General features: G+C 38.7%; 1 protein-coding gene across 2 annotated transcripts in view; it reads left to right on the forward strand.

Annotated features, from left to right (window-relative positions):
• The window catches only part of Il23r (interleukin 23 receptor), a 71,391-nt gene that overhangs the window by 10,844 nt on the left and 34,564 nt on the right, over nt 1–25,983 (forward strand). For both annotated transcript variants that reach the window (XM_046451144.2, XM_046451145.2), the window contains exons 4-6: nt 1,211–1,334; nt 17,629–17,789; nt 19,692–19,837. In XM_046451144.2, the coding sequence (XP_046307100.1) occupies nt 1,211–1,334; nt 17,629–17,789; nt 19,692–19,837 (431 nt within the window). The remainder of the gene's footprint in view (nt 1–1,210; nt 1,335–17,628; nt 17,790–19,691; nt 19,838–25,983) is intronic.

Here is a 25,983-nt window from a genome sequence, read left to right on the forward strand (position 1 = left end):
GAATGGAGAGTGTGAGGGAGAGAGAGGTGGGAGGGGGTGAGATCTGTGAATACTGAACTATTTAAAAACTCTTTTTGATGTGGTCTTGGTGGCAAAATTCACATAGCATAAATGTACATTTTTAGCATGTTTAAGCACCTCTTTTATAATGGCTTAAAAAAAAAAAAAGGCCCTTGGAGAATTCTGATTGATCCCTAGAGTCATGTGCTCATTTCCAAGGGCATTCTCATATTAGCCAGCCTAGGTCAAGGTTTTGAGACATGAAATACATTCACATTGTTTTGCAACCATTACCCCACTCTCTTCAGAACCCTCTTCTTGCAAACTGAAACTCTTCCTCCATTATACAGTAGCTCCCCGTTCTCCCTACCCCAGCCCCTGGACACCTCCATTCTGCTTCTTGTTTCTAATAGTTTGCTCTTCTAGATCTCTCATGTAAGTGGAATCATAAGGCAATTCTTCATTTCTTTTTATTTTATTAGTGTTATGTCTTCAAGTTTCATCCATGTTGTATCATGTGTTGAAATTTTCTTCCTCTTATAGCTCAGTAGTATGCCATGATATGAACACTGAACTTTTAAAGCAAGTGGGGGAATATGTCCCAGAGGAGGAGATAATCTGCTTAAGTAGCAGGAAAAAAAAATTGCAAAGAACCCTTCCACAAGAGCCTAAGAACAGAGGTTTCAAGGAGGGAATGACCACAATGTCAAGGGCTGCATAGGTCAAGTTCAATAACAACTGACAAGAGAGAATGGAATTTGGGGAATAGAGTCATTATTGACCTTGGCAACAGTGATTTTAATAGAATTGTGTGAGCTGAGTCCTGATTATTTGGGGCTCAAGAGTAAATGGGAGATGAAGAATAATGGGCTGTTTTCAGATGTTTTGCTGTGAAGAGGAGGAGACAGATATAGTGGTAACTGAAGGAATATAGAATTTGGGAGAAGACTTTTTTTAGTGGACAAGGATTGGGGTGAACTTGACCTTGTTGGTATTGCCAAAGGAGCGGGGAACATAGTACAGGAAGAAGAGAAGCAATGTTTGATGGCGGAGTGGATTGCAAGGTGAGGTGGATGAAATGAGGAGCAGAGAGGAGCTCAGTGCTGGCTGGCCCAGTTTCCAAAATAAAACAGACAGTTCATCAGCTAACTACTTTGCAAAGAACTTTATGTTTCTTGTGGATGCTCCTAAGTGATACATTTTGTTGCAGATCCACCAGATGCTCCCAAGGAGGTCACCTGTGTCATTTATGAATATTCAGGCAACATGACTTGTACATGGAATACTGGGAAGCTCACCTACATAGACACCAAATACGTGGTGTACTTGAAGAGGTAGGTTCCTTCTGAGGGGGTTCACATGTGCAGTTCCACTCCATTCAACCTGCGTTCTGCCTGCAGCAGAGATTCAAGAAATCAACTTCAAACATTAAACATATGCTCTGATTATCCCCATCTTCCTAATTATGATCAAAGAAACTAACAACACCTGTCCTGAGCCATTCATATTTTAATATTTCTGTGGGGCAGTGTGTTCTATGACTTTTCTATCCTTTTTATTCATTGGTAGATAACTGGTAGATAGCACCTAATGGTATAGCTCAGTACAGCTTTAAATTGGCTTCAATCCTAGCCCCATTCTCCTTTTAGGATTAGGACAATTTACTCAGTTCTCAAATTTGCTGATTTTTTTTTTCTTTTTTTTTTTTTTGGTACTGGGACTTAAACCCCGGGACACTCAACCACTGACTTCAGCCCTATTTTGTATTTTATTTAGAGACAGGTCTCACTGAGTTGCTTAGGGCCTCACTAAGTTGCTAAGGCTGGCTTTGAACTCATAATCCTCCTGCCTCAGCCTCTGAGCTGCTGGAATTACAGGTATGCATCCCTGCACCCAGTACTGATTCTTCAACATGGGATTCAAGTAGAACCTAATGCGTGAGTTTGTTCTAATTATATAAATGGCATTTGGCTTTTAAAGTATGTACACGAGGCCATGTTCATAGTTGGCACTAGATTCACAGATGTTTTTGTCCCCACGACAAAAACTGGGCCAACTAGTACTGAGACACTACCCAGGGGAATTCCAAAGAGTTCCCCCCCAAAGAAAGGGAATGTCAACTCAGCCCCTGCAGGTTCTTGATACACATTGCAGAAGGAAATTTCAGGACATAGAGACACAAATTTTCAGGAAAAGAGGCACAAGCAGAGATTTGTTCAGGGAAACAAGCAATAGAGCAGGATGCGTGCTCAAGGGGAGAGGGACTACGGGCACTTGGGGTTCCGATGTGCTTTTGTGGTCTCAGGCTTCCTTTTTTAGAGGAAACTTTGTAAATGGTAAGCATGCGTAGTACTGGGGTGGAGTCAGCTTAATGGGCTTGACTCTCTAGATCATGGAGCACAGAGCTGGGTATGGTGGTCTGTTTCTTCTCAGAATCTTTAGGTTGACATGATTTAGTTAAGAGCGCTTGGACGTACCCTTATCATGGGTTTTTAACAGCATCTTTCTCTAGGCTTCTTTTAGTCTAAAAATATATCTTGCAAGCTAACAAGACACATTAGCACTAATTAACTGGACTTAGAATACTCTAAGATTTATTGGACTTTTTAAGTATTCTGGCCTGGAGGAAAAACAGGCCTGGGAGTGAAGGTGAGGACCTTTGTAGAGTTTTTAGATTTAAACGACAGTCTCTCGTTCCTTCTCTGTTTGTCTCTGTTCTACCTATCCTTATATCTTCTATCCTACCTCAGTAGTAACCCCCAAATATGAATTTAGTGTCAGTGTAGGCCAATCAGTTTTTCTTAGGGGTGTCCAGAGCATAGGACTTTCAGTTTTAAAACTTGGAAAGTTGTGGGCAAACTGGGGAGAAGTTGGTAACCTTAACCATGTTTCTTGTTTTATTTATTTATTTTTAAAGAAGCAATGCCTTCTGTAGTGAATTCAAAGTATTAGTAATCCTCAACTTTTCATGAGCTACTTATTTTTTAAAGGACTTACTGGACCCTTACTGTGTGCCAAGCACTGGGGCCAGGAGCTTTATATCCATGACCTCATTTAATCCCCTATACAACTTTGTGAGGTACATACAATTATTTTTCCCACTTTTATAGACAAGGTACTGAGACTTAGAGAAGTTAGGTGATATGTCCAGACCCAGGCAGCCACAGAGAGGGGCAAATGGGAATTGAAACTGGGCCACCTGATGGCCTCCTTCCTGTCTTAGCGTGTTTCTGCTCAAAGGATGTGGGAGACCATATCAAGGACATATTTTAGAGATGCTACCAGGTCTCACCATTAGAGAAGAGAATAACCTTGTAATCTTATTCTCTCTCTGTGTGTATGTCTCTCTCCTGATAGGTACTCAGAATAATTTTAACTAAATGAAAAATAAAAAGGAACACCTCTTCAAGAAATTCTGGGTAAAACCTGGATAGATTGTATAAATACATTACTAAGCCTGGGATTACCAACTGTTTGCCATGGGCAGGAAGCTCCTGCTTTTTATTCTGAGCGGGGGGGCTAAACAGGATGGTCAGATGTCAAAGAAACCATGAAACCCTGAGATCAGAAGTAGACAGAGTGATGGATAACATACAATGTGCTAAGTACTATACTCCATGTTTGTGTCTTCAATTCTCAGCTCTGCCTTGTGCGGAAACTCTTGTTCTCATTTTTTAAGTAGTTTGGAGAGTAGACATTGCCCCTCCAAAGTCATTTGGCTAAGAAGTAGGGGAGCTGGAATTCTAACAGGTGTCTTTCTGGCTCTACAGTCTGATACTTAACCTGTATCTTGCTTTAATGCAAAGCAATCGCTCTGAGATGCAAAGAGGTCAGGAGGACAAGAAAACTAGAGTCTCATTACCAAGTTAATTTTAGAAATGTGAAAATGAGAGGTGTCTGAGGGCAAACCCCATACTTTAAGCTCACAGAAAAGCTAGGTAATAGCAGATTAACAGAGAAAGCTTGGTAACTTGAGGACTTTTACTGTTTTCTGGAAACCGGATGTATCTCACTTGCCTCAGTCTGACCCTCAACACTCACGGACTTCCTGATCTTCTTGTTCTTCCTTCCTTCCATTTTGCTCTCTTTCTCTATCTTCTATCTTATATAAGATATAATATAAGATATAATAATAAGATATAATATATTAAGTATAATTCACCTACCACACAATCCACCTTATTTTAAGTATACTATTTAATGATTTTTGTTATATCACAATGCAAAGAAAAGACCATGGACTCCAATTTTAAATCAAATTAAAGCAAGCTTGTAATTCTGGCCGGGACTATCTCTCCCGAAATCCTTGGGTTAGAGAACATTACCCCAGTTCTCTAGGAGCATGGTTTTATAGCACAAAAAGTTACAAAAGGGGGGTGCCTTGAGAACTTACAGATAACAGGATTTTGAAAAGTATAATACAAAGGCAGATAGTAGGTTAATGATCTAAATGGTTCAGCATTTCAAGGTAGAGAGTAAATTTAGATCCCCAAACCGGAATTTCTGAGGTGCTTCTAAGGTTTCAGAGAGGGTTGTTATCTGGTTAGGGAAAGCCAGGCATGGGTGAGTTCAAGGCATGGGCAGGTATTCCAAGCGAGTTTAGAAATTGCAGTAATTTATAGTAAAATAGTAACTTTTCATGACTTTGTGACAAGATGGCTCCCAATCTTAAGATGGAATTAGGCTGGGTTCATCAACTTTAGCAAATTCCTAGAGTTGTGCAACTGTCACCACAATTGATTTTAGAACATTTTCATCATGCCAAAAAGAAACCCCATGCCCATTAGCAGTCACTTCTTATTTCTCCACAACCCTCCCAGCACCTGGCAACTACTATTTTGTTTTGTTTTGTTTGTTTCTGTGGATTTGTCTACTCTGGATACTTCATGTGAAAGGAATCCTACAGTAGATGGTCTTTAGTGACTGGCTTCTTCACTTATCACAGTGTTTTCAAGGTTCATCCATGAGCAGCACGTGTCAGTACTTCAATCCTTTTACAGCTGAATAATGTTCCATTCTAGAGTTTTGTCACATTATGTTTATCCATTCATTAGTTGATGAGCATTGGATTATTTCCACATTCTGGCTACGTGAATAACATTCTATTAACATTTATACAAACGTATGTTTTCATTTCTCTTGGGCATATACTGAGGCATACAATTTCTGTGCGTATATATTAACTGTTAGGGGAACTTCCAGAATGTTTTCTAAAGGAGCTGCAATATTTTACCTCCCCACTAACAATGTATGGGGGGGAGTGTGTTCCAAAATCTCCATGCCTTTGCCAATGCTTGTTATTGTCTTATTGGTTATTGTCATCCTATTAGGTACAGGTTATGGGTTAGTCAACTTTTTGTCACCGTGACCAAAATGCCTGTCAAGAACAGCTTAGGGGGCTGAGGCTGTAGCTCAGTGGCAGAGCACTTGCCTCTCATGGGTGAGGCACTGAGTTCGATCCTCAGCACCACATAAAAATGAACAAAATAAAAGCATGCTGTCTTATCTACAACTACAAAAAAAAAAAATGCTTAGAGGATGAAAGGTTTATTTTAGGCTCATCCTCTCAAAGGTTTCAGTCGAAGGTAGGCCAACTCTGGACCCCATGGCAGAAGGACCTGGCTGGGAATAGCTTTTCAGCTCATGGAGGCCGGGAAAGGAGGAGCCAGAGGAACAAGATATAATCCCCAAGGGCACAGTCCCAGAAATCTACTTCCTTTTGCCACACCCCACCTGCTTACAGTTACCACCCAGTATTGTAGTCCTTTCAAATTATTAATTTATCAAATGGATAAATCACTGATTAGATCAGAGCTCCTATAATTTAATCATTTCACCTCTGAACATTATTAACAAAGGAGATTTTTGGGGAGACACCTCATATCCAAACCATAACAGGCTAATATTTTGGCAAACCCCACTCACCTGCCTTCTCCAGTTCCTGACAGTAGAATTGCATTGTAAATTTGTGAGAGACATATCACAACTTGAGAAAATATATTCATTAGACAAAATTTAAAACTTGTTAATCACCACCTAATTTATTGAAATAGTCTCTGAGTGTTTTATGACTATTAATTATGTATTTCTTTGAGATCCTTTAATGCTTCAAAATTATATGTGTTTAAATTATTTGCCCATGGCTTTTGAAGGACACATCTATTTTATAAAGAATACCTGTAGTAGTTATGAGTACTGAGGCTGTTTCAGACTCAAAAAGTCACTCAAAAAGTGTATGAAGTATAGATTTATAAAAGAGAATGTGTTAAAAAAATAACCATGGGAAAGAGCACCAGTTAGAGTTTTATATTTTATTTCTAGTTTAGGTATCTTTTATGATGCAAATATCATAAAACCCCAGTGCAGTGCATTAGTTAGCTTTCAATTTCTGCAACAAATCTTGATATAATCAACTTGTAAGGAGAAAAGTTTATTTGGGCTCACAGTTTCAGAGGTTTCTGACCATGACCAATTAACCCTGTGGCTCTAGGCCTGTCCTGAGGCAGCAGCATATCATAGTGGAAGCATATGACAGAGTAAAACTGCTTACCTTGTTACCAGAAGGAGAAAGAGATAGGATGAGAAAGGTGACTAGAGCCCTACTATCCCCTTTAAGTCCATTCCCTCTGAGATCTGAAGACCTTTAAGGCCACGCCCTAAGAGATTTGAAGACCCCCCACTGGGTTGCTTTTCTTAAAGCTTCCACCACCTCCTAGTAGCACCACTAGCTGAGATATTCCAGATCCAAAATATAGTGTGCAGTCACTTAAATACACAGGACCTTATCACAGGGCCTTATTTATATCAGGTCACAGTGGTATATAGTACAGAGTTAGCATGGCAATTCAGTTACACTCCAAGGCCCCAAACTCTTTCCATCTTTCTACTCTATAATCTTTAGTGTGTCAGCTTTAATCTTTAGATGCTGCATCTCTAGTTTTCTCATTCAAGTTCCAAGCAGGAAAAGTAGCAAAGGGAAAAGGACATCCTCTCACGAACTTTTACCTACATGGTGTTGGCCAGTAAGATGCCTTATGTCTGTCTACTCTATTTGGATGGAAACTGGTTAAAGGGCATTACAAATGGAGTTCAGTTCTGCTATCCAACAGTATCGCCATGCTCTCTAGCTGTGGGATCTTGGATAAGTTATTTAGCCTTGCTGAGTCTCAGCATCCTATAAAATAAGGGTAATTAATAATATAAATCTTACAAAAAAGCAAATTATAAGAGATGGTTTGTATATTAAAAATGCTTAGAAACAACAAAAGGGGTATCCTACTCCATTTATGTTTCTATCACAAAATATCTTAGATTTTATAATTTATATTTAAAAAACACAAAAATTTATTGCTTATAGTTCTAGAGGCCACTAAGTCCAAGATCGAGGCACCAGTAGAGTTGGTATTTGGCAAGGGCTCATTCCTTATAGACAGTGTCTTCTATATATCCTCACATGGCAGAAGGGGTAAGGAAACTCTGTTCAAACTCCTTCTGTAAGGACACTAAAATCATTCATAAGTATGGAGCCCTCATGACTTAATCATCTTCTAAAGATCCAACCTCTTAATAGTATTTCATTGGAAAATTTCAGCATATGAATTTGGTGAGGGGTGTCACCAATATCAGACCACAGCAATATCATGGTGACAGGCAAGGCTAATTCCCTAGGCTAGTATGATTTGTTCTCATATCAAACGCAACTAATATGGGAGAGAGAAAGATTACTGTAAAGCCATAAAATAATTATTCATAGGATATTATAAACAACAGTCTTATTTACACTATTTTCAAGGAATATTACTTTTGGAAAATCTAGAAATATGTTGAATGTGCTCTAATAAGAAAGACTAATTTCTAGTTATTGTATATATGTCAATAGTTAATATACTCATTCATCCAAACTAGAATATAAGCCCAGTGAGGACGAGAATTATTACCGTATCAACTAAGTTAGAACAGAGACTGATACCTAGTAAGTGCTATATATATATAATTTTTTTAAAGAGAGAGAGAGAGAATTTTTTAATATTTATTTTTTAGTTTTCGGCAGACACAACATCTTTATTTGTATGTGGTGCTGAGGATCAAACCCAGCGCCGCACACATGCCAGGCGAGCGCGCTACCGCTTGAGCCACATCCCCAGCTCTCAATATATATTTGTAGAGTAATTTCATCTACCTGATAAGTAGAAATAAACATTTCTTACATTTCCCCTTCACTGTCTAGTTAAATAAGAATAAGAAAAAGTCATATGTATTTTTAAAATTATCTATTCCACTGTCTTTCTATAAATTCAATAATACAGGTTGAACATTTCTAATTTGAAAATCAAAAGTCTGAAATGCTCCAAAATCTGAAACTTTCAACTTCCCAACATAATATCTCATGTGGGAAATTCCACATCATGAAAATTTGAAAATTTGTTTCATGTACAAAATCATTTTTTTAAATTGTATAAAATTATCTTCAGCTGTATACATAAAAGTTTTATGAAATATAAATGAATTTCATGTTTAGACTTGGGTCCCTTAGCCAAGATATCATATATATATATATATACATACATACATACACAAATATTCTAAAATATGAAAAAATCACAAATTCAATACTTCCAGTTCTAAGCATTTTGGGTAAGGCATGTGCAACCTGTAAACTGTAACTGAACTCTGACAAACCTAACCAAATTTTGAATTGATGGAGTCCAGATTAATGAGATTTTATCATAATTTAAAGAATGGGAAAAATTATCATAAGAATGAATATTTTCCTCCAGCATATTCAAAGCACGAGTTCCTGTAAGCACAGACAAATCAGAAAAGGAAACACATATCTATTCATCTTCCAATTAATGAAAAACAAACTCATGAGTTGAAAGCAACTAGAGAAAGAAAAAGTCAATTTCACTAGCAAACTACCAAGAAGATCTTTTCTCTCAAGGAAAAAATTGACTTAGAATGAATGTTGTGGTTAAGGTAGTTGGTACAGTATCAGGTCAAAGGCCCTCCCAGATCCTGGGGTGCTGGGGTATTTTCCACTTGGGCAAGTAGGGAGAGATCAGTATTGGCAAGGTTTCACTTCCAACTCGTGTGGTTCTGTGTTCCAGTAAGGTCACATAGAGAAACCTGTCACCTCAGCCCACACACTGGTTTCACCAGTGGCATACAGGTGGGGATCCCTCTTTGGCAGCACAGGGGCCATGGGGCCTCCTGGTGTTGGGTTGAAGTGTTAAGTAGAAGAATTATATCTATGTGGCTTCAATAGCTTTCTCCCCACCATCCAGCTTTTTTGTGGTGTCTTCACTAGTCACAGCCACATGGCTATTCACATACCTTCCTCTTCCTCTTGTAGTTTGCTGAGTAGTCAGGGGTGGTGATAGAAAAAAATTAAACTTGCTTATTGGTGTCTACCTCCTGCTCTCCCACTGTCCTCAGCAGCTTCATGTACATGTGCTCTTTCTTTATCTTAGGAATTCATGCAGTGTCTCCTGCAGTGTCTTCTACTTGATAAATATTTTTTGCACAGAAATGAATGGATAACACTCCATTCTGTTCCATGCAAGTCAGTTTAGCAAATATTCATTTAATATTTCATGTCTTCCTGGCACCATGTTAAACTCTAGAGACAAAAACAAAAGACAAAGCAAAACAAACAAACAAAAAAAGATACATACCATCTCTGTGCTTGACAAGCTTATACATTTTTACAAGGCCACCAATAGGGGAATTTCAGGTACCATGGAAGACCAATAGGGCAAATATTTTTAGATTAGATGCCATTTTATTTACTTTCTAATTTTTAACTTTTTCTTTCTTTCTTTCTTTTTTTTTTTTTTTTTTTTGTATCAGGAATTGGGGCTTAACTACTAAGCTACATTCCCAACCTTTTTTATTTTTATTTTGAGACAGGGTTTTGCCAAGTTGCTGAGGCTGGCCTGGAACTTGTGATCCTCCTTCCTCAGCCTCCAAGTCATTGGAACTACAAGCATGTGTCACCATGCCTGGCTTAGATTGGATATCATTTTAGACCCTTAAATTCAGTTGCCTACTCTACCAGTTCATAAGGGCTGCTTATAGTTGCCACATCTTCTTCTCCGCATATTTATTTCTAACAAGCAGAATTCTTAGATATGATCCCAAACATTTATAAGACTGTGGTGTTAGGTTTCAGTAATTCTTTCAGGATTCAATAAGCAGTTCATATTTTAAAATCCATTTCCTCACCAATTATGAGCCCAGAGAGCTAACTGAGACTGTAGACAAATACAACTTTGTTCCTTTTTATAACCAATAATCTCAACTGGGTCCAGAGAGCAGCACACTAGTCTTCTACATTTCACTGGCCAAGTCAAGCCCCAGCTAAGCCAGAGAATCTTCCCTTCTTTAACCTCTATTGATGATTTGCTTCCTATTTTACTGAGAAAATGAGACCAATGAGAAATACCACAACTTCCCTCATCTATGTACACACTGACATCTGTACCCACAGACTTAATCTTTTGTTCTGTTACTCTGGATAAACCACCCTTGTGGTTCCTCCCCACTTGTGTACTGGATCTGCCTACTGGAGGACATTGCTCCAACCATTTTCCTCTTTTGTCTGCACCATTACCTTCTCTGTCTTTACTGGGTCATTCCCATCAGCTTTTGAGCATCTGCAACACCTACTCTTTGGAAAAATGCAATATTCCCTAGATGTCTCCCCAACACCATACTATTTCTCTGCTTCCTTTTATGACAGCAATCCTCCAAAGAGCTGTCTCTACTGTCTCCATTTTGTCCTCTCTCATTCTTTCTTTGGTCCTTTCTCACCTTCATTCACCACTCCACTGAAATAGCTCTTATCAAAGTTGCTAAGGTCAGGGCTGGAGTCGTGGCTTAGTGGTAGAGCACTTGCTTAGCACACATGAGACTCTGGGTTTGATCCTCAGCACCACATAAATAAATACTGTGTCAATCTACAACTAAAAAAAAAAAAAAAAACTTTTTTAAGTCACTAGGGTTTCTGCATTGCCAAATCCGATGGTATATTCACACCCTTATCTCATCTATCAGGAGCACTACCTTGGCTCTTCACCTTCTTTTGGCTTTCATAGCACCTGCTCCCTTTTGCTTCTTCTTGCTGGGTGCTTTTTCTCATTCTCTTTTTTTCTGATTTCTCTTCATTTCCAGTAAAGTAATAAAAGACCCAGAGCTCTGCCCTAGGACCTCCTATTATCTTTACCTACATCCATTACTTTAAATATCTCATCCAAATTTATGGCATAAAACTCCCCAATTTATATGTCCAGTCCAAATATCTCTCCTGGGCTACAGCTGCTATATATCTTAACATCTCTTTTAGCATCCAAAAGGTATTATTACAAAGTTATCATTTTCTAAACCAGATGCCAGTTTCCTCTCCCCAGATTTGCTGATTCCATCTTAGTAAACCACATGTCTATCCTTAGCATTATTCATATAAAAATGATTGGAGTCCTCCTGGATTTCTATCTTGCCTTTCATCCAATTGAGCACCGTAATCTTGTGGATCTACCTTGTAGATATCTGACATCTTCTCACCACTGTACTGCCGTCCTAGGCCAAGCCATGTCACCTGTCACCCAGTCAATCCAGGAGCTTCCTAACTGGTTCCTTATTCTCTGCCTTGTCCCATGTAGTTCCTTTGTTATTGATTTTTGAGCCCAAAGACTGCATTCTTTTTCTTTCGAGGAAAAGTGGAGTCAATGAGAAGACTGAGAACCACTGAGCAGTGAAAGAGACTTTTATTCTTGGTCAAGAATGGAGAAGTGGAATTTAAACTTGAAAATCAACTTCTCCCTGCTCATGGCCAGGGGGTTATATCAACAGGGTAAAATAAATGAAGAACAGAGACGGTTAATAGGGTGGAGGACTATTCATGTATTTTATTATTATAATAATAGATTGTCAAGGGGTCACTTTGGCAGCCATCTTAGATCCAACCAGTTTTGGCCAGCCCACCAGAAGCGGAACTGGCCTTCAGGCATGCTGTCCTCAAAGAGGGCAGAGTTAGGGTGGGATAGAAATTCAGTTAGGTCATCCAGGCAGTAGAAGACAAAGGCTGGTAACACCTTATTCACAAGTAGATAATCTTTTTTATAGGCATCTAAGATCTTATCACCCTTCTGCTTGGAACATCTCATTTCAGAAATCAAAGCCAGAATACTTCCTTGTCTCTACATGCCTTTTAAATACCTCCTTCCTGGAGAACTCTTTGTTCTCATGTCTAATCCCTTTCCGGCTCCCTCCATCTGAAACCTCATTGACCTCTTTGGTATTCCTTGAGCAGGCCAAGCAAAGGTCCTGCCTCACGGTGTTGCGGAAAGCTCTGTCCTTGTCCCCAGTGCCAATCCAATAATGAAGATATAGTTTTGAGAAAAAAGGAAAAAGAAAGTTTATTGCTTTGCTAGCAAAGGAGAAACAGGGGACTCCTGTCCCAAAGACGGTGATTCTGCCCATTAGCAGAAATTAGAGGCTTTTAAACAGGTGACTTAAAGGCTACATTCCCTGTGTTCTCTGTTGGAGTTGTGATTCACTTGTTAATTTGGGAGATATTCATTTCTGAGATCTTCTAGTGCTATCCCCAAAGTCTGGATAATTTCATTCCTAAAGTGAGTGTGTACTCAGGGACAGATAACTCTGTCTATGATGGGGAAGAAAGGTAATAATCCTGTTTCCCCTGAGATTGGGTGAGGCAGAGATTAGGGAGGAGCAGGAAGAGAGGAAGAGAAAGAAACATGTCCATTTTAATAATAAATTGCAGTGGTAGAGCAGCAAGGGCTATGTTCAAGGCATAAGGTGGGACACTTAAAGAGGGCCTTTGCCTATTACCTAAAATGCCCTTCCTCCCAAGAGCCACAGTGTTTGTTCCTTTACTGATCTAATATCACTTTCTCAAACGGGCCTTACCTCTTCTCCCTAAATATAGAAATCCACACCCTTACCCCCAGAACTTTCTAGCACCTTTATTTGGCCTTATTTTTCTTCAGAACATTTACCATCTCAGAGTATCTTATACATATTTGTTTCACCAGAATGTGTACTTCATGAGAATTGCAACTTCATCTGTATTTTTTTTTGTAGCCCCAGTGTATAAAGATGTACTTGGAATATAGTTGGTGTTAGATAAATGTGTGTTGAATGAGTGATTAACTATAACAGATGATGTTATTCATCACTATTGCCATAATTTGACAGTGTTTATTGAAAATTATTAATTAGGATTAGGTCTAGGCGCATGGGGAATATCTGAAAACCAAATCAATTCCCTTCAAAGAGTAATCTGCTATGCATTAGCACACATACACACAGAGAAAGAAATAGAGAAATTTAGAAACTTTTCTGTGAGTCATTTTTCTTTGTTACCATGACAAAATACCTGAGAAAAACAGCTTAGAGAAGGAAAGAGTTATTTTGGCTCTTGGGTCAGAGGTTTCCGATCCATGGCCAACTGGATCCATTGCTATAGGCCATATAGCAGAGCTGCTTACCTCATGGCATGGGTAGGAGTGGGGGTGGGATGCAAGCACCAGGAACAAGATACAACCTTCCAGGGCATGTCCCCACTGAGCTACTTCCTCCAACTAGGCCCACCTTCTATAGTTTCCATCATCTCTTAATAATGTCAGCAAATTAATCCATCAGTAGATTAATCCACTGATGAGGTTAGAGTTCCCCTGTGATCCACTCACTTCCCTGAAGTTTCACCTCTGAACATTGCTGCATGGAGAACCAAGCCTTCAACACATAAGCTATTGGGAAATATTCCAGATCCAAACCACAACAACTCTGTGGTGTACAGTTCTATGAGCAATCAAGGACAATCCAGAGTGTTCTTTCCTACTTTCTCAGCACAATGCTTTTGACACCACATCTATAGGGGAGGAGGCTTCTTTCCATACACCAACTATCTCCCCAGCAGAGCCAGGTGGGTGTTCCCCAATTCCATTTTGACACCACCTATGTTGGAGATAACACCAGATCATTCCCAGAAGGCTGATGCCCCCACTTCAGATGCCAGTCAAAAGCCCCGAGTCCTGACCTGTGCTTTTTTTTTTTTGGTACCAGGGATTAAACTCAGGGGCACTTAACCACTGAGTCACATCCCCAGCCCTATAGGCCATATAGCAGAGCTGCTCACCTCATGGCATCACCCCATTAGCAGAAATTAGAGGCTTTTAAACAGGTGACTTAAAGGCTACATTCCCTGTGTTCTCTGTTGGAGTTGTGATTCACTTGTTAATTTGGGAGATATTCATTTCTGAGATCTTCTGGTGCTATCCCCAAAGTCTGGATAATTTCATTCCTAAAGTGAGTGTGTACTCAGGGACAGATAACTCTGTCTATGATGGGGAAGAAAGGTAATAATCCTGTTTGACCTCTTTGGTATTCCTTGAGCAGGCCAAGCAAAGGTCCTGCCTCACGGTGTTGCGGAAAGCCATGAGGTGAGCAGCTCTGCTATATGGCCTATAGCAATGTTCTCACTGAGTTGCTTAGGACCTCTCTCTTGCTGAGGCTGGCTTTGAACTCGTGATCCTCTTGCCTCCCAAGTCACTGGGATTACAGGTGTGCACCACTGCACCTGGCTTTGACCTATGCTTTTGACCGGCTAAAAATCAGGGTTTCCAGGACACCCTCCTCAGCTTTAATTTATTATTGTGACTTACAGAACTCAGGGTCATGCTTTACTTAATATCCTTTACTATTATAAAGGATATTACAAAGGATATGGATGAATAGCCACATGGAAAAGATGCAATAAAGACATCTGAGAAGGTATATGGAAGCTCCACCGTTGGCCATTGATTATCTACTTGGCCATTGGTTATCTATGGAGCCTTCAGCCCTGCTCCCTTCCCCAGTGGTGGGAGGAATGGAGGGGTTGCTGAAAGCTCCAGCCTCTCATCTTTGATGTCCCTTGGTGGGTCCCCTATCCCTGCCCCCATAACCAGCCTCCCTCCCGAGGCTGCCCAGGAGCACCCTCTTCAGTCATCTCATTAGCATACAGGAAGACACTTATTACTTTGGAAATCTCAAGGGTTTCAGGAGCTATGTTCCAGAAACCAAGCAGAGATCAAATATGCACAGTATTTATCATATCACAGTATCATGATAGTCCTAAGGTATAATCCGTCATTATTATTGGAGTCTTCAACTAAAACAGTGCTTTGTGGTCTAGGTGCTAACATGAGGAAGAATTTCAAAGCAGAATTAAATCACCTAGTAACCGAAGTTAATGTCAATTTGAGAATACATTTCCATTTTGACTTGAAGTCTTAATATGTGTGATAAAAGAATTAGCCACAAACCAATTAAGAACATGGATGTGGTTTTCTCTAACTGGAAAATATTCAAAGGTGCCCCACTTACCTATAACCGTAGTTGTCATTTCCTTATTTTCACATTTGAATTCTTCTTTAATATAAGGTTAGCATATCTTCTAGTAAGTTCTCTGTTAGTGGGGCCTAGCAGGCATTTGAACCTAAGTCTGTCTTTAAAACCAAAGCTCTGTTAGTGTATTTACGCTCCCTTTTATTTCATAAAGAATACAAGTCAGTTACATAAACAAGGCATAATTTAATTTTATTTTGTGGTATGGGTACTGAGCTCAGGGTTCTCTATCACTGAGCTATATCCCTTCCTTCTTATTTTTTTATTTTGAGATAGGGGTTCACTAAGGCTGGCCTTCAACTTGTGACCCTCCTGCCTCAGCCTCCTGGCTGGGTTTACAGGTGTGCACCATTATACCCAGCCATAGTTTAACTTTAGATACAAGCAACAGCCTTCTGCTCCTTGCTTTTTTTTCTCATTTACTCATTTATTTAGGATAACAACAACGCTACTCTATCATCCTTATTTTACAGATGATTAAACTGAAGTATATAGTGGTTAAGTAACTTGCCCCAAGTCCTACACCTTATCAAAGGGCCTAACAGGCATTCGAAATTAGGGCTCTCTGTAAAACCCAAGCCCTGTGTTTTAAATTACCATGATATGTCTTTCTTATTACCCCATGGTATTGGTAGTCACCTCACTGCTGGTGAGAGGAAAGAGGCAGTACTGGAAAATGCACTTGAACTTGACCTAAGGGCACAAGAATAGTTGTTGTACCTGCAAGTATGTAGCCCCTTCCCACACCCCAAGGACTATCAACCTGAGAGGTTGTCTTGCTCCTCTATAGATAAAGATTGATTTAATTTCTGAAGCATTTTAATTCATAGATGACTTTGTTGGTGGTAGCCTAAGGCAAGCATGTCATTTGAATTCTGAAAGATGTAAGTGGCTGGGAGACTGTGGGGCTGAAGAAATTTAGGATTATTGAAAAGAATACAGTAATAACAGGACCCAGAGAGGAAGGAACCCTAGGGATGAGATGATAGTGATTTTCAAGTTTATCTTCCCCACAGATCTTATCAAGCCAGTCTCCTGGGACAGAGAACAATTGACAGTGTTAGGTAAAGAAATAGGGTTGGAGCTGCTTCAGTAGCATAAACACCATAATTAGAATAATACAAAGACCATGCACAGGACCTGTGATCAAAGATGATATGCAAATTTGTGAAGTATTTCCACTCATTAAAAGTAAGAATTTAGAATACTCAGTTTTCATTGTTTTTCAAATTCCAAGGCCATTTTCCTTCTAAATTAGTATATATGTATTATTAGATTTCACAGTATAATACAATTAGAAGTCTATAAATAAGGTGTCAAATGGATAATATAAAGCCTAAACTATCACCATAGTCTCAAAACAGGAAGGAAAGATAAAAAAGAATATTTTAAAGCATGCTTACCCTTCTTGGTAACTGGTTGGCTCTTACGAGTGACAGAAAGTTATTAAGAATGGTGAGGTTTAACTTCCTATCCTTGTGGTTCCCATTCCCATTCTTCCAATTATGTAGAGTTACACCATATATGAACATAGGAATGTCATCCTCACCCTTCACCCTACTCCTGGCAGAAATGTCTGACTTCAGAATCCCTGCACTGAACCCGTGCAACCCTTGCTCCAAGAGGCAGCTCTTTTATTCCAAGCCATGTCAGGACTGACTTGATCAATGGGCACAGTAAGCACACTGCCTATGCCTCACATGCTTTTGGGGAGTCCATGAAAATATTTAATTTCCTTTAAAATCAGAAGAGAAAAATGAACTGTTAGGATAAATAAAATGGTTTAATATATAATAATAATATATTTTTCTTTATATCAACACGGTTTTAAAACAATAGTCTGTGATTATAAGCACGTGTATGTATGTATGTATACATGTACATATGTGTGTTTATACATATTTTATATATTTCTATTTACACACACTTTTTTTAATGGAGAAAAAAAGGTCTTATGAAGGCCAAAGTGTTTAGATCCAAATGAAGTCATAACGTGGCCCTTGTCAGATTTGAATTTGTTTTTAAAAATTCAGAAAATGAAATCAAATTTGCTTAATTTCAGTAAAAGATTATATATCTGAAAGCAGATTTTAAATGGTGGCATCAAAAACTTTGGGATGTGGGATGGAGCCCCAGGACTACCAAAAAAAAAAAAATCTGAAAAAATGAGTTCAAACTGAATAGAAGTTGGTGATTTTTTTTCCTTCTTTTTTCAAGTTTAGAGACAGAAGAAGAGCAACAGTATCTTGCCACAAACTGTATTAACATCTCCATGGACTCACTGCAAGCAGGCAGGCAGTATTTGGTTTGGGTTCAAGCTGCAAATGCATTAGGCGTGGAGGAGTCAGAACCACTCCAGATCCATCTGGATGATATAGGTAAAGAACAAGCAACTCCATAGTGTCTTTAATGATAGACAACTACTTGTGCTAACCTAGTCAATGAAGTCTAGATCTGAAAGAAGATTCTGCATATCATGATGGATAAAATAGATATCATTCGTAATTCCTCCTGCCCAAAGCAACTTGGAGATGAAAGTTGCCAACAGCAAGCCAACCATGCTATTGTATACCCTTCCTGTCTGATTTCTACTTAGGTGTATGTGCTTACAGTTCACATACATGTATGTGAATTGTGCTTACAGTTCTGTTGGGAACTTCCTGTTTCCAAGTGTTTTTCTAAGGGCCAGGGACAGTAAGATAGACAAGGAAAGTGCTCTATAATAATTTGCAATCTACCAAGGAGGAGAAACAAGGATTAAAATAAATTATGATGTGTCTTATATTGTGAGAAGTACAGCATACTAGGAAATTACTCTCTATACACTATCTGGGGCTTACAAGGGGGATTTTGTCTTCATCTTTACATATTATAAAATACAATGAAAATTACAGCAAATTTTATAGACATCCATAAGTTGACAGTCAGATATAACAAATGTTAGGATGTTTTGCTTCAGATATTTTTAGATCTTAATTCTTTTACATAAAATATATAATAAACATTTCTATCAACTTAATCTACAATATTATTTTTAGTGTTGTCTGAGTATAGAATAGTTTAATCCCTTCTTATGGAGGTTTATGGTGTTTTCAATTTCTCATCATTATAAACTATATTACCATGAACACCTTATTGCTAAATTATATTATTATAAAATAATAATATCTTTATTATTTTCTAAAAATAAATTCCAAAAAGTGGGGCTGGGGTTGTGCCTCAGTGATAGAGTGCTTGCCTAGCACATGTGAGGCACTGGGTTCAATCCTCAGCACCACATAAAAATAAGTAAATAAATAAATAAAAGTATGGAAAAGCATACAGTGCTTATACATTAAAAAAAATTCAAAAAGTAATTATCCTTAAGCTTCTTACAATTACACCCAAGCCCTAAAATCAGAACTCAGAGCATCAAGTAGGAATTGCTCTGCCTTTAAAGGTCCTAGCACCAATGATTCCTCATGTGCTAATTGCTTTTACATCCTATTTTGTAGAAGATATTATAATTTGCATAAGGAAAGCAAGGCTTGGTGGCATTAAAAATGTTTACATTACAGAGCTAGGGATTGCTTAATTCCAATCTTCTTGAATCTTGTCCTTAGACTTTATGAGAATTTTTTTAAAAAATCATAATGTGTCTGAAAACTTTCCTGCTGAATGGCGTATGGGAAGTGAAGCCTTCTCTTGGGGTACCACACAGGTAGGTACTCTTTGGGCATCACTGCAGTCTTCTATAGCAAGTAATATCTCAACTTCTAAACTAACCACAACTAGCTCAGATAACTAGATTGTCTAAGAATCTGTCCCATGCTCTGAATACTGGATTTGGCTATGGTGATGAACACCAGAGCCATTTCTTTGTATATTCTTGGAGTTGTAGTTCTCTTCATCACGATCTACACATTTTTGCAAGTTTGTATTTTGAGGTAGAATGCAATAATATATCCTTTTTTTGAAAGCAGATTCCTCTTGATGGATTAATGAAGTAGAAAGGCTGTTATGACTGGTGCCCTTTTTAGGAATAATTATAACCAGTAAATGATAATTCTAAATTATGACCAGGAGTAGTATTACTGTTGTTGTTATCATTTTGATCTTAATATCATCTCACCTGTTTATTGAACACCTATTGTGTTTCGAACACTTAACATACATATCACATTTAATTTTGGAAACAAGCATATATGGTAGTACTGTCCCATTTTATAGATGAGGAAAAGTGATAAAAATTTCTCCCTAGGCCAGTTTCTAAATTCCTAAGAATTTCTTTCTTTTTCTAGTGATTCCTTCTGCATCCATCATCGCAAGAGCTGAAACTATAAATGCTACAGTAGCCAAGACCATAATTCACTGGAATAGTGAAACAACAATTGAAAAGGTTTCCTGTGAAATGAGACATAAGGCTACAATAAACCAAACTTGGAATGTAAGCTAAATTTTCATTATTCTTTAGCATGTGAGTGAATGGTTTAAAAGAAAAGCCTACTCCCAGTGTTCACAGTGGACTCATTAATGATTTATTTTACATGTTTCTGATTATTTGTGTGATTTTCAAACTACTCTAGTTTTTTTTTTTTTTTTTTGATGTGGTTTGGTTTGGGTTTCTTGGTACCAGGGATTGAACCCAGAGGTGCTTTCCTACTGAGCTACATCCCCAGCCCTTTTAAATTTTATTTTGAGAAAGATTCTAGCTAAGTTGCTGAGGCTGACCTCAAAATTGTCATCCTCCTGCCTCAGCCACTGGAGTCACTGGGATTACAGGCATGTGCTATCTCACTGGGCTCAAGCCACTCTAGCTTTAATAATGATTGCCATATGCTTCCAGAGAGCTATTTCCTGAAAAAGATCCTCATCCCTTTTGTAAATTGTTAAACAAACCAAATATACAACTAAAGAGGAATCTAATTTTAGTTCCTTGTAATTAATTCACTGTCTCTTAGGGGAAATTTACATCTATGATCCTGGATATAAAATTTAAATATTCTATGCTAAAATCTGACAGGCATCCAGGGAAATTAAAAATTGTTCAGAATGGAAAACTTAGACTTAAGGATCTCTCTCTCTCTCTCTCTCTCTCTCTCTCTCTCTCTCTCTCTCAATATTTTTTAGTTGTAAATGGATCTTTTAATTAATTATTAATTAATATGCAGTGCTGAGTATCAAACCCAGGACCTCACACATGCCAGGCAAGTGCTTTACCACTGAGCCACAACTCCAGCCCCAAGAATGTCTCTTTTTAAATAAAAAATGTACAATTCATAGTGGAAAACTCATTACTAATACAGGCCTCAGCCTTGGATTAACTTAAAACAAAAACTGAATATCTAGAAAACAAACTATTCTTAAGTACCAAGTGCAAATTTATCAAGTGGGGAGAGGCACAGATATAAGCCTCCTTAATAAATTTATGTGACAGCACCAATATAATTAAAACTCACTAATTTGAACTTGTATGACTTAGAGGAAAGTTCCAATTTTGGTGTATTCAAAAAGACATGACATTTCATTATTTTCAAATATAATAAATTGCCATTCAGTCCAAAAATAAATAAATAAATAAATAAATAAATAAATAAGGGATGGAGTTTATGGCTTTGAAAGAGTTCTGTATCAGCTTTGGGTAACCAGTTTTCAGGAAGTGAAATAAAATGATGTGTAGTTAACACCAAAACATTCATTAAACACAATTCAGTTTTAATTTGGTCATTAGCATGACCTCAAGCCTTCTATCATCTTTAGCTTCATCATTTTGAACATTATTTTTGCTGTAGCATGATATATTTTTTAAGTGTCAAGAAGATAAGGGTAAAACTATATAATTTCATGACATATCCCAAAGATACTTATTTAGAAATAAACTCCTGATGTCCATGCTTGCTTAAATCCTCCAAGTGAACTTTTTAGTTGTTGGCATTATGACTGCTGAGTTTATGTTCTGTATTGTTTGATCAATGAAGAAGTGAAGATCCTACTGGACTCCTATTACATCTGTGGAATTTAGGTAAATCTCAAAATACCCGCACCAAATTCTTGAGTCTTAGATTTTGAGTTAATAAGATGTTACTCATTTAGGACTTTAGAAATCATGGTCAGAAGATGCTTCTGAGTATCTTAATCTCATTTTTTTTTCCATAAATAAGAGGAGATAAAAGAGTATCAGGCTGTTCAAAGTCAAGCTAGGTTTTTCCAAACTGACAGAGTCAGTAGCTAAGTGTTTCCCACAGACCCTTCATCCCTTTAGGCACCAAAGGAATATTTGGAAAATGAAAGGACGGGTTTCAATCCATATTTCATCCTTCCTACCATGCTTTTTCTAAATACAACTACCACAGAAAAAAAAGGATTTACCATTTCTTAGTAGATTCCCCAAGTCATGTCAGCAATAGGGAGGAGGAAGCTTTACTCTGCACTTGATAGCATTAATACTTCTGGGTTTTGCATAAAGTGTTGTCTTTGACTCCATGATGGGGGGATAGAAAAGCCAGAGCCAAAAGGAGTGGGAGGACTCAAAGGACTGCAGGTCCCTCTTCTACCTCAGCTCTGCGGTGAAATTGCTTCCTGTCAGATATTGCTGGAGGAGGGCTGTTCTTTACCTTACAGTGACAGGCGGCCATCTCTGGAAAGCCTTGTGGCTGAGATCACAAGCTCTGCAGTTCAAAGCCTGGCTCTGCTGCTTTGTAGTTGTGCAACCTTGAGAAGCTCCTTATCCTCCCTGTGCCTCATTATTCCCATGTGTGAAATGGGGATAAGAAAAGCCCCTACCTGGTTTGGATGTGTGTGGTGTGGTGAGGTGGGGTGGGGGTGGGGGATCAAATGGTGTAGGGAACTAGTTCAGAATGGAATAGGGTCAATATTCAGTGCCTGCTAGTTGTTATTTTTACTCTTTATCTTAACCTGCAGAGGTTAGCCTTGCTACAGAGGTGCTAGTGCCAAGCAATCTGTCTGAAAAAGCAGGGTACTGAAGGTGTTTTCTGCCTCTTTAAAGTTAAGCTGCTTACCGTGAGGTCTCAAAAGGAACCTGTCAGTCCTTCCTATAATCCTGCAAGGCTCAGGCTGCCAGGCAGAAGTTTGATCTACTGGTTTGATGACTTGGTTCCAATCCAAGTCAAAGCCTCAGATTTCATCCTTGCAGATTGAACTGCATTTGAGGGAAACATTTACAAACATCTTGCCCCACCTTATTAGTCTTGGCCCTTTCTTTCTTTCTTTCTTTTAATATTTTATATTTATATGGTGCTGAGGATCTAACCCAGTGCCTCGCACATGCTAGGTGAGTGCTCTACCTCTTGAGCCACAACCCCAGCCCAGAGTCTTGGCCCTTTCTTGACTTCTCAAGTAGTATAGCTGAGACTAAGCTGGAGTATGTAATGAAGATTCAAGTAAAGTTTCAGAAATAGCAAAATGAAAATAAGCGTCTCTGAGAAAAACTAGCTACTGTGCAATCTAGATTACAAAATAAGACCCGCTCCTAAAATTAGTAGGCTCTATTCAGTCTAACTCAAGCTTTTTTTGTGTGCAGTAGACCTCACCTTGGCAATCACAGCAAGGAGCTCCCTCCTACATATCGACCCTCCCAGTCTGTAGGATAGGGAGAGCAGTTTCTGTAAATAGAGGCTTCTGTTTTATTTAAATCCTGTCTTCTGGGATCTGATTATGTTTAAGAACAATTGTCCTACATAGGTGTTTTATACCAGGACTGATTATCCTCTTCAAAAGGAAGTTATACATGTGTATGTGATCCTTACCTTTGGGTCTTGAAGAAAACAACATAGTCAGCCTCTCCTAAAAGAAATGCATGCACAGTAGCAGTGAAGTCATCTTGCGTCACCTAAAGGTATCCTATAAATTGCACAGCTAAACAAAGCCATCTCCACATTTGTTAATCAGCTGACAATCAATACTGGACCCCAGTACAAGCTACAAAATTTTAGGAGATCTGCTTTCCACCAATTAAATACCTAAGTTTTAGTACTTGAAATTTTCTCCCGGGTTTTCATTATTTCTTAAATTGCATATCAGTCATCTACTGCTACAATAATGGATAGCAAACTGCCACAAAAACTGAAGAGACACACAACAGTAAGCATTTGTTCCTCTCTGTCATGGGGTCCAGCCCGGCAGGGTTGAGCTTCACTGGTATGGGACATGTGTTTGCAGGTCCACTGGCTTGCTCACATGTCTCAACATGGGTTCTCTCCAAGTCCTCCTCCCGAGACCAGTGGGCTAGCCTGGGCATGCTCTTTTCATGGTGATGGCAGAGGACAAGAGTACCCGAGCCCAATCACTGCCTTGCCTTTCAGTCCTATATTTAAGCCCGGGTTCAGTGTAAGAGCACACTCAAAGCCATAAGGCCATGTGACAAAGACAGAGGTAACCAGCAGGGAAAAGGCCTGGGCCATCACAGAAATCTCCCTCTGGAGAATGTCATCCGCATTCTCTCTACCCTGCTGGAAATAGCTGCTATGAGGACACCACTATCTTTAAACGACAAAGGCTGAGAACCTTGCAGTGCTCACCCTGCGCTAACTCTTGACTCTGTTGACTACCTGCTCCTTGAGCATGTCATGCCACTTGGTTTTCAGGAAGGTCTTTGTTCCCTAACCATATCTCTAGCTGCCCTTTCCTTTGCAAACCCTCTTCTCTGCCAACTCCCTAAGCATGAACACTCCCTTTGAGATAGGAACTGGGGGATACAGAAAAAGAAAGGTATGCTGAATCCCCAAAGAGAAGCACCTATGAACTTTTGGAATGCAGGAAATGCCCGTGAACCTTTGAAACTCAAAGGAGGCAACTCATGAGAAACTTAGCTCACATCCTTGGCTTATGTCCTTGGACCTCATCTGGAGGGCAATATTCAGGGAAGTATAGGGAAGGCTGGTGAAATTGTGTGACTACCCTGATTCTACCTCTAGTTCAATCCCTAGCTATGTTTCTTTATAAATAGTAACACCCCAGACCAGGGCATTGCTACCTGGCTCCTTGGAGCTGGCTTGCATTTTCCCTTGAATGTGTATTACTTGCTTTGTCCCAAAAGATGTCACTCTTCAGATAGTCCGAATTCTCCCTTGAATGTGTATCTGCTTTCCTAAATAGATTTGTCTGCTTTTGACTGGCATTCGCTGAAATTCTCTTCCACCATGTACACCAAAGATGCCACTTATCCTAAGTTGAGTCCTGCTCTCCAAGAACTCTTCCATGACACTTCTATGCCTACAGTCTCTCTCTCTCTCCTCTCTTTGTAGCTCTTTTCACCCCATCCCCGGGCCTCTGCCACACCTGTAGGCTGGAACTTGGAGCCCAACCAGCTCTCAGAACATCAAACCTACACTTGTAACCTGTCGGTTATTTTCATGGTCTGTCTCACTGCACCTAAGCTCCTGTCAAGATGAGCTCATAAGCAATAATCCATGCTCACTTCCCTGTCCCTATTTCAGGAGCATTTGCCACATGGTATATACTTTTATATACTGTTTATATATTTATGTCCTTTTGCTTAATCTATGAGCTCCTACAGGGGTGGCTTTATCCTAACCATTTTTGTATTGCTGTTTATTTTTATAATGTTAAGTCCATATGGATAGTATTCTACATATTAGCTATTACTGTTATTTGCCTTTAATGTGCCTAACCTCGGTAATAGTAATACAGGGGGCCTAGATTATAAATTTAGGTAAATGGATTAGTGATGACTGGATTCTCTAATTAAGATAGACCAGGCTATTGATAAACTTTTTATTCAAGGGTCAAACAGTAAAATTTTAGTTTTCACAGGACATAAGGTTTCTGTCCTAACTCGTCATCTCTGTTTGTATAGCCTGAAAGCACTCACAGACAATATATAAATGATTGAACATAACTGTGTTCCAATATGATTTTATTTTTGGAAACTGTGATTTGAATTTTATATAATTTCTATGCATCATGAAATAGTCTTCTTTTCATTTTTTTTCAACCATTTAAAAATGTAAAAACTATTCTTAGCATAGGCTGCACAAAATCAAGTATTGATTCTTTTCCTGGAAGGGTTGATAGAACTGTACCCAGATTGCAAAGGATCAAACCTTTGACTTTTGTTTTTCAAAATGTTTTTGCTATAGTACTCAGCCTTAAAAAAGAATGAAATTATGGCATTTGCTGGCAAATGAATAGAACTGGAGAATATCATGCTAAGTGAAATAAGCCAAAATCAAAAAACCAAAGGCCAGATGTTTTCTCTGGTATATGGATGCTAATTCACAATAAGGGGGAAGGGTCAAGGGAAGAATAAAGGTACTTTAGATTACATAGAAGAGAGTGAAGGTAGGGGAGGGGTATGTGGGCAGGAGGGATAGTAGAATGAATCAGACATTATTACCCTGCACACATATATGACTACATGACGTTATGCTGCATTTATTCTACTGTCATGTATAACTAATCAAAACATATTTTTAAAAAGACATGGGGAAAAAAAGTTTTTGCTAGTATAAACAGAAGATTTGGAAGAACATGTGATTAGTCACAGCTAAATTTCCCAGTCACCACCCTGCTTCTCTCTTCACCAAACCCTGGATTCAAATAATTTGTCAATGA

This window comes from Marmota monax, unplaced genomic scaffold (genome assembly GCF_021218885.2).
Source record: "Marmota monax isolate L192 unplaced genomic scaffold, Marmota_monax_Labrador192_F-V1.1 WCK01_AAM20220418_F8-fsc00023, whole genome shotgun sequence".
Taxonomy (NCBI): domain Eukaryota; kingdom Metazoa; phylum Chordata; class Mammalia; order Rodentia; family Sciuridae; genus Marmota; species Marmota monax.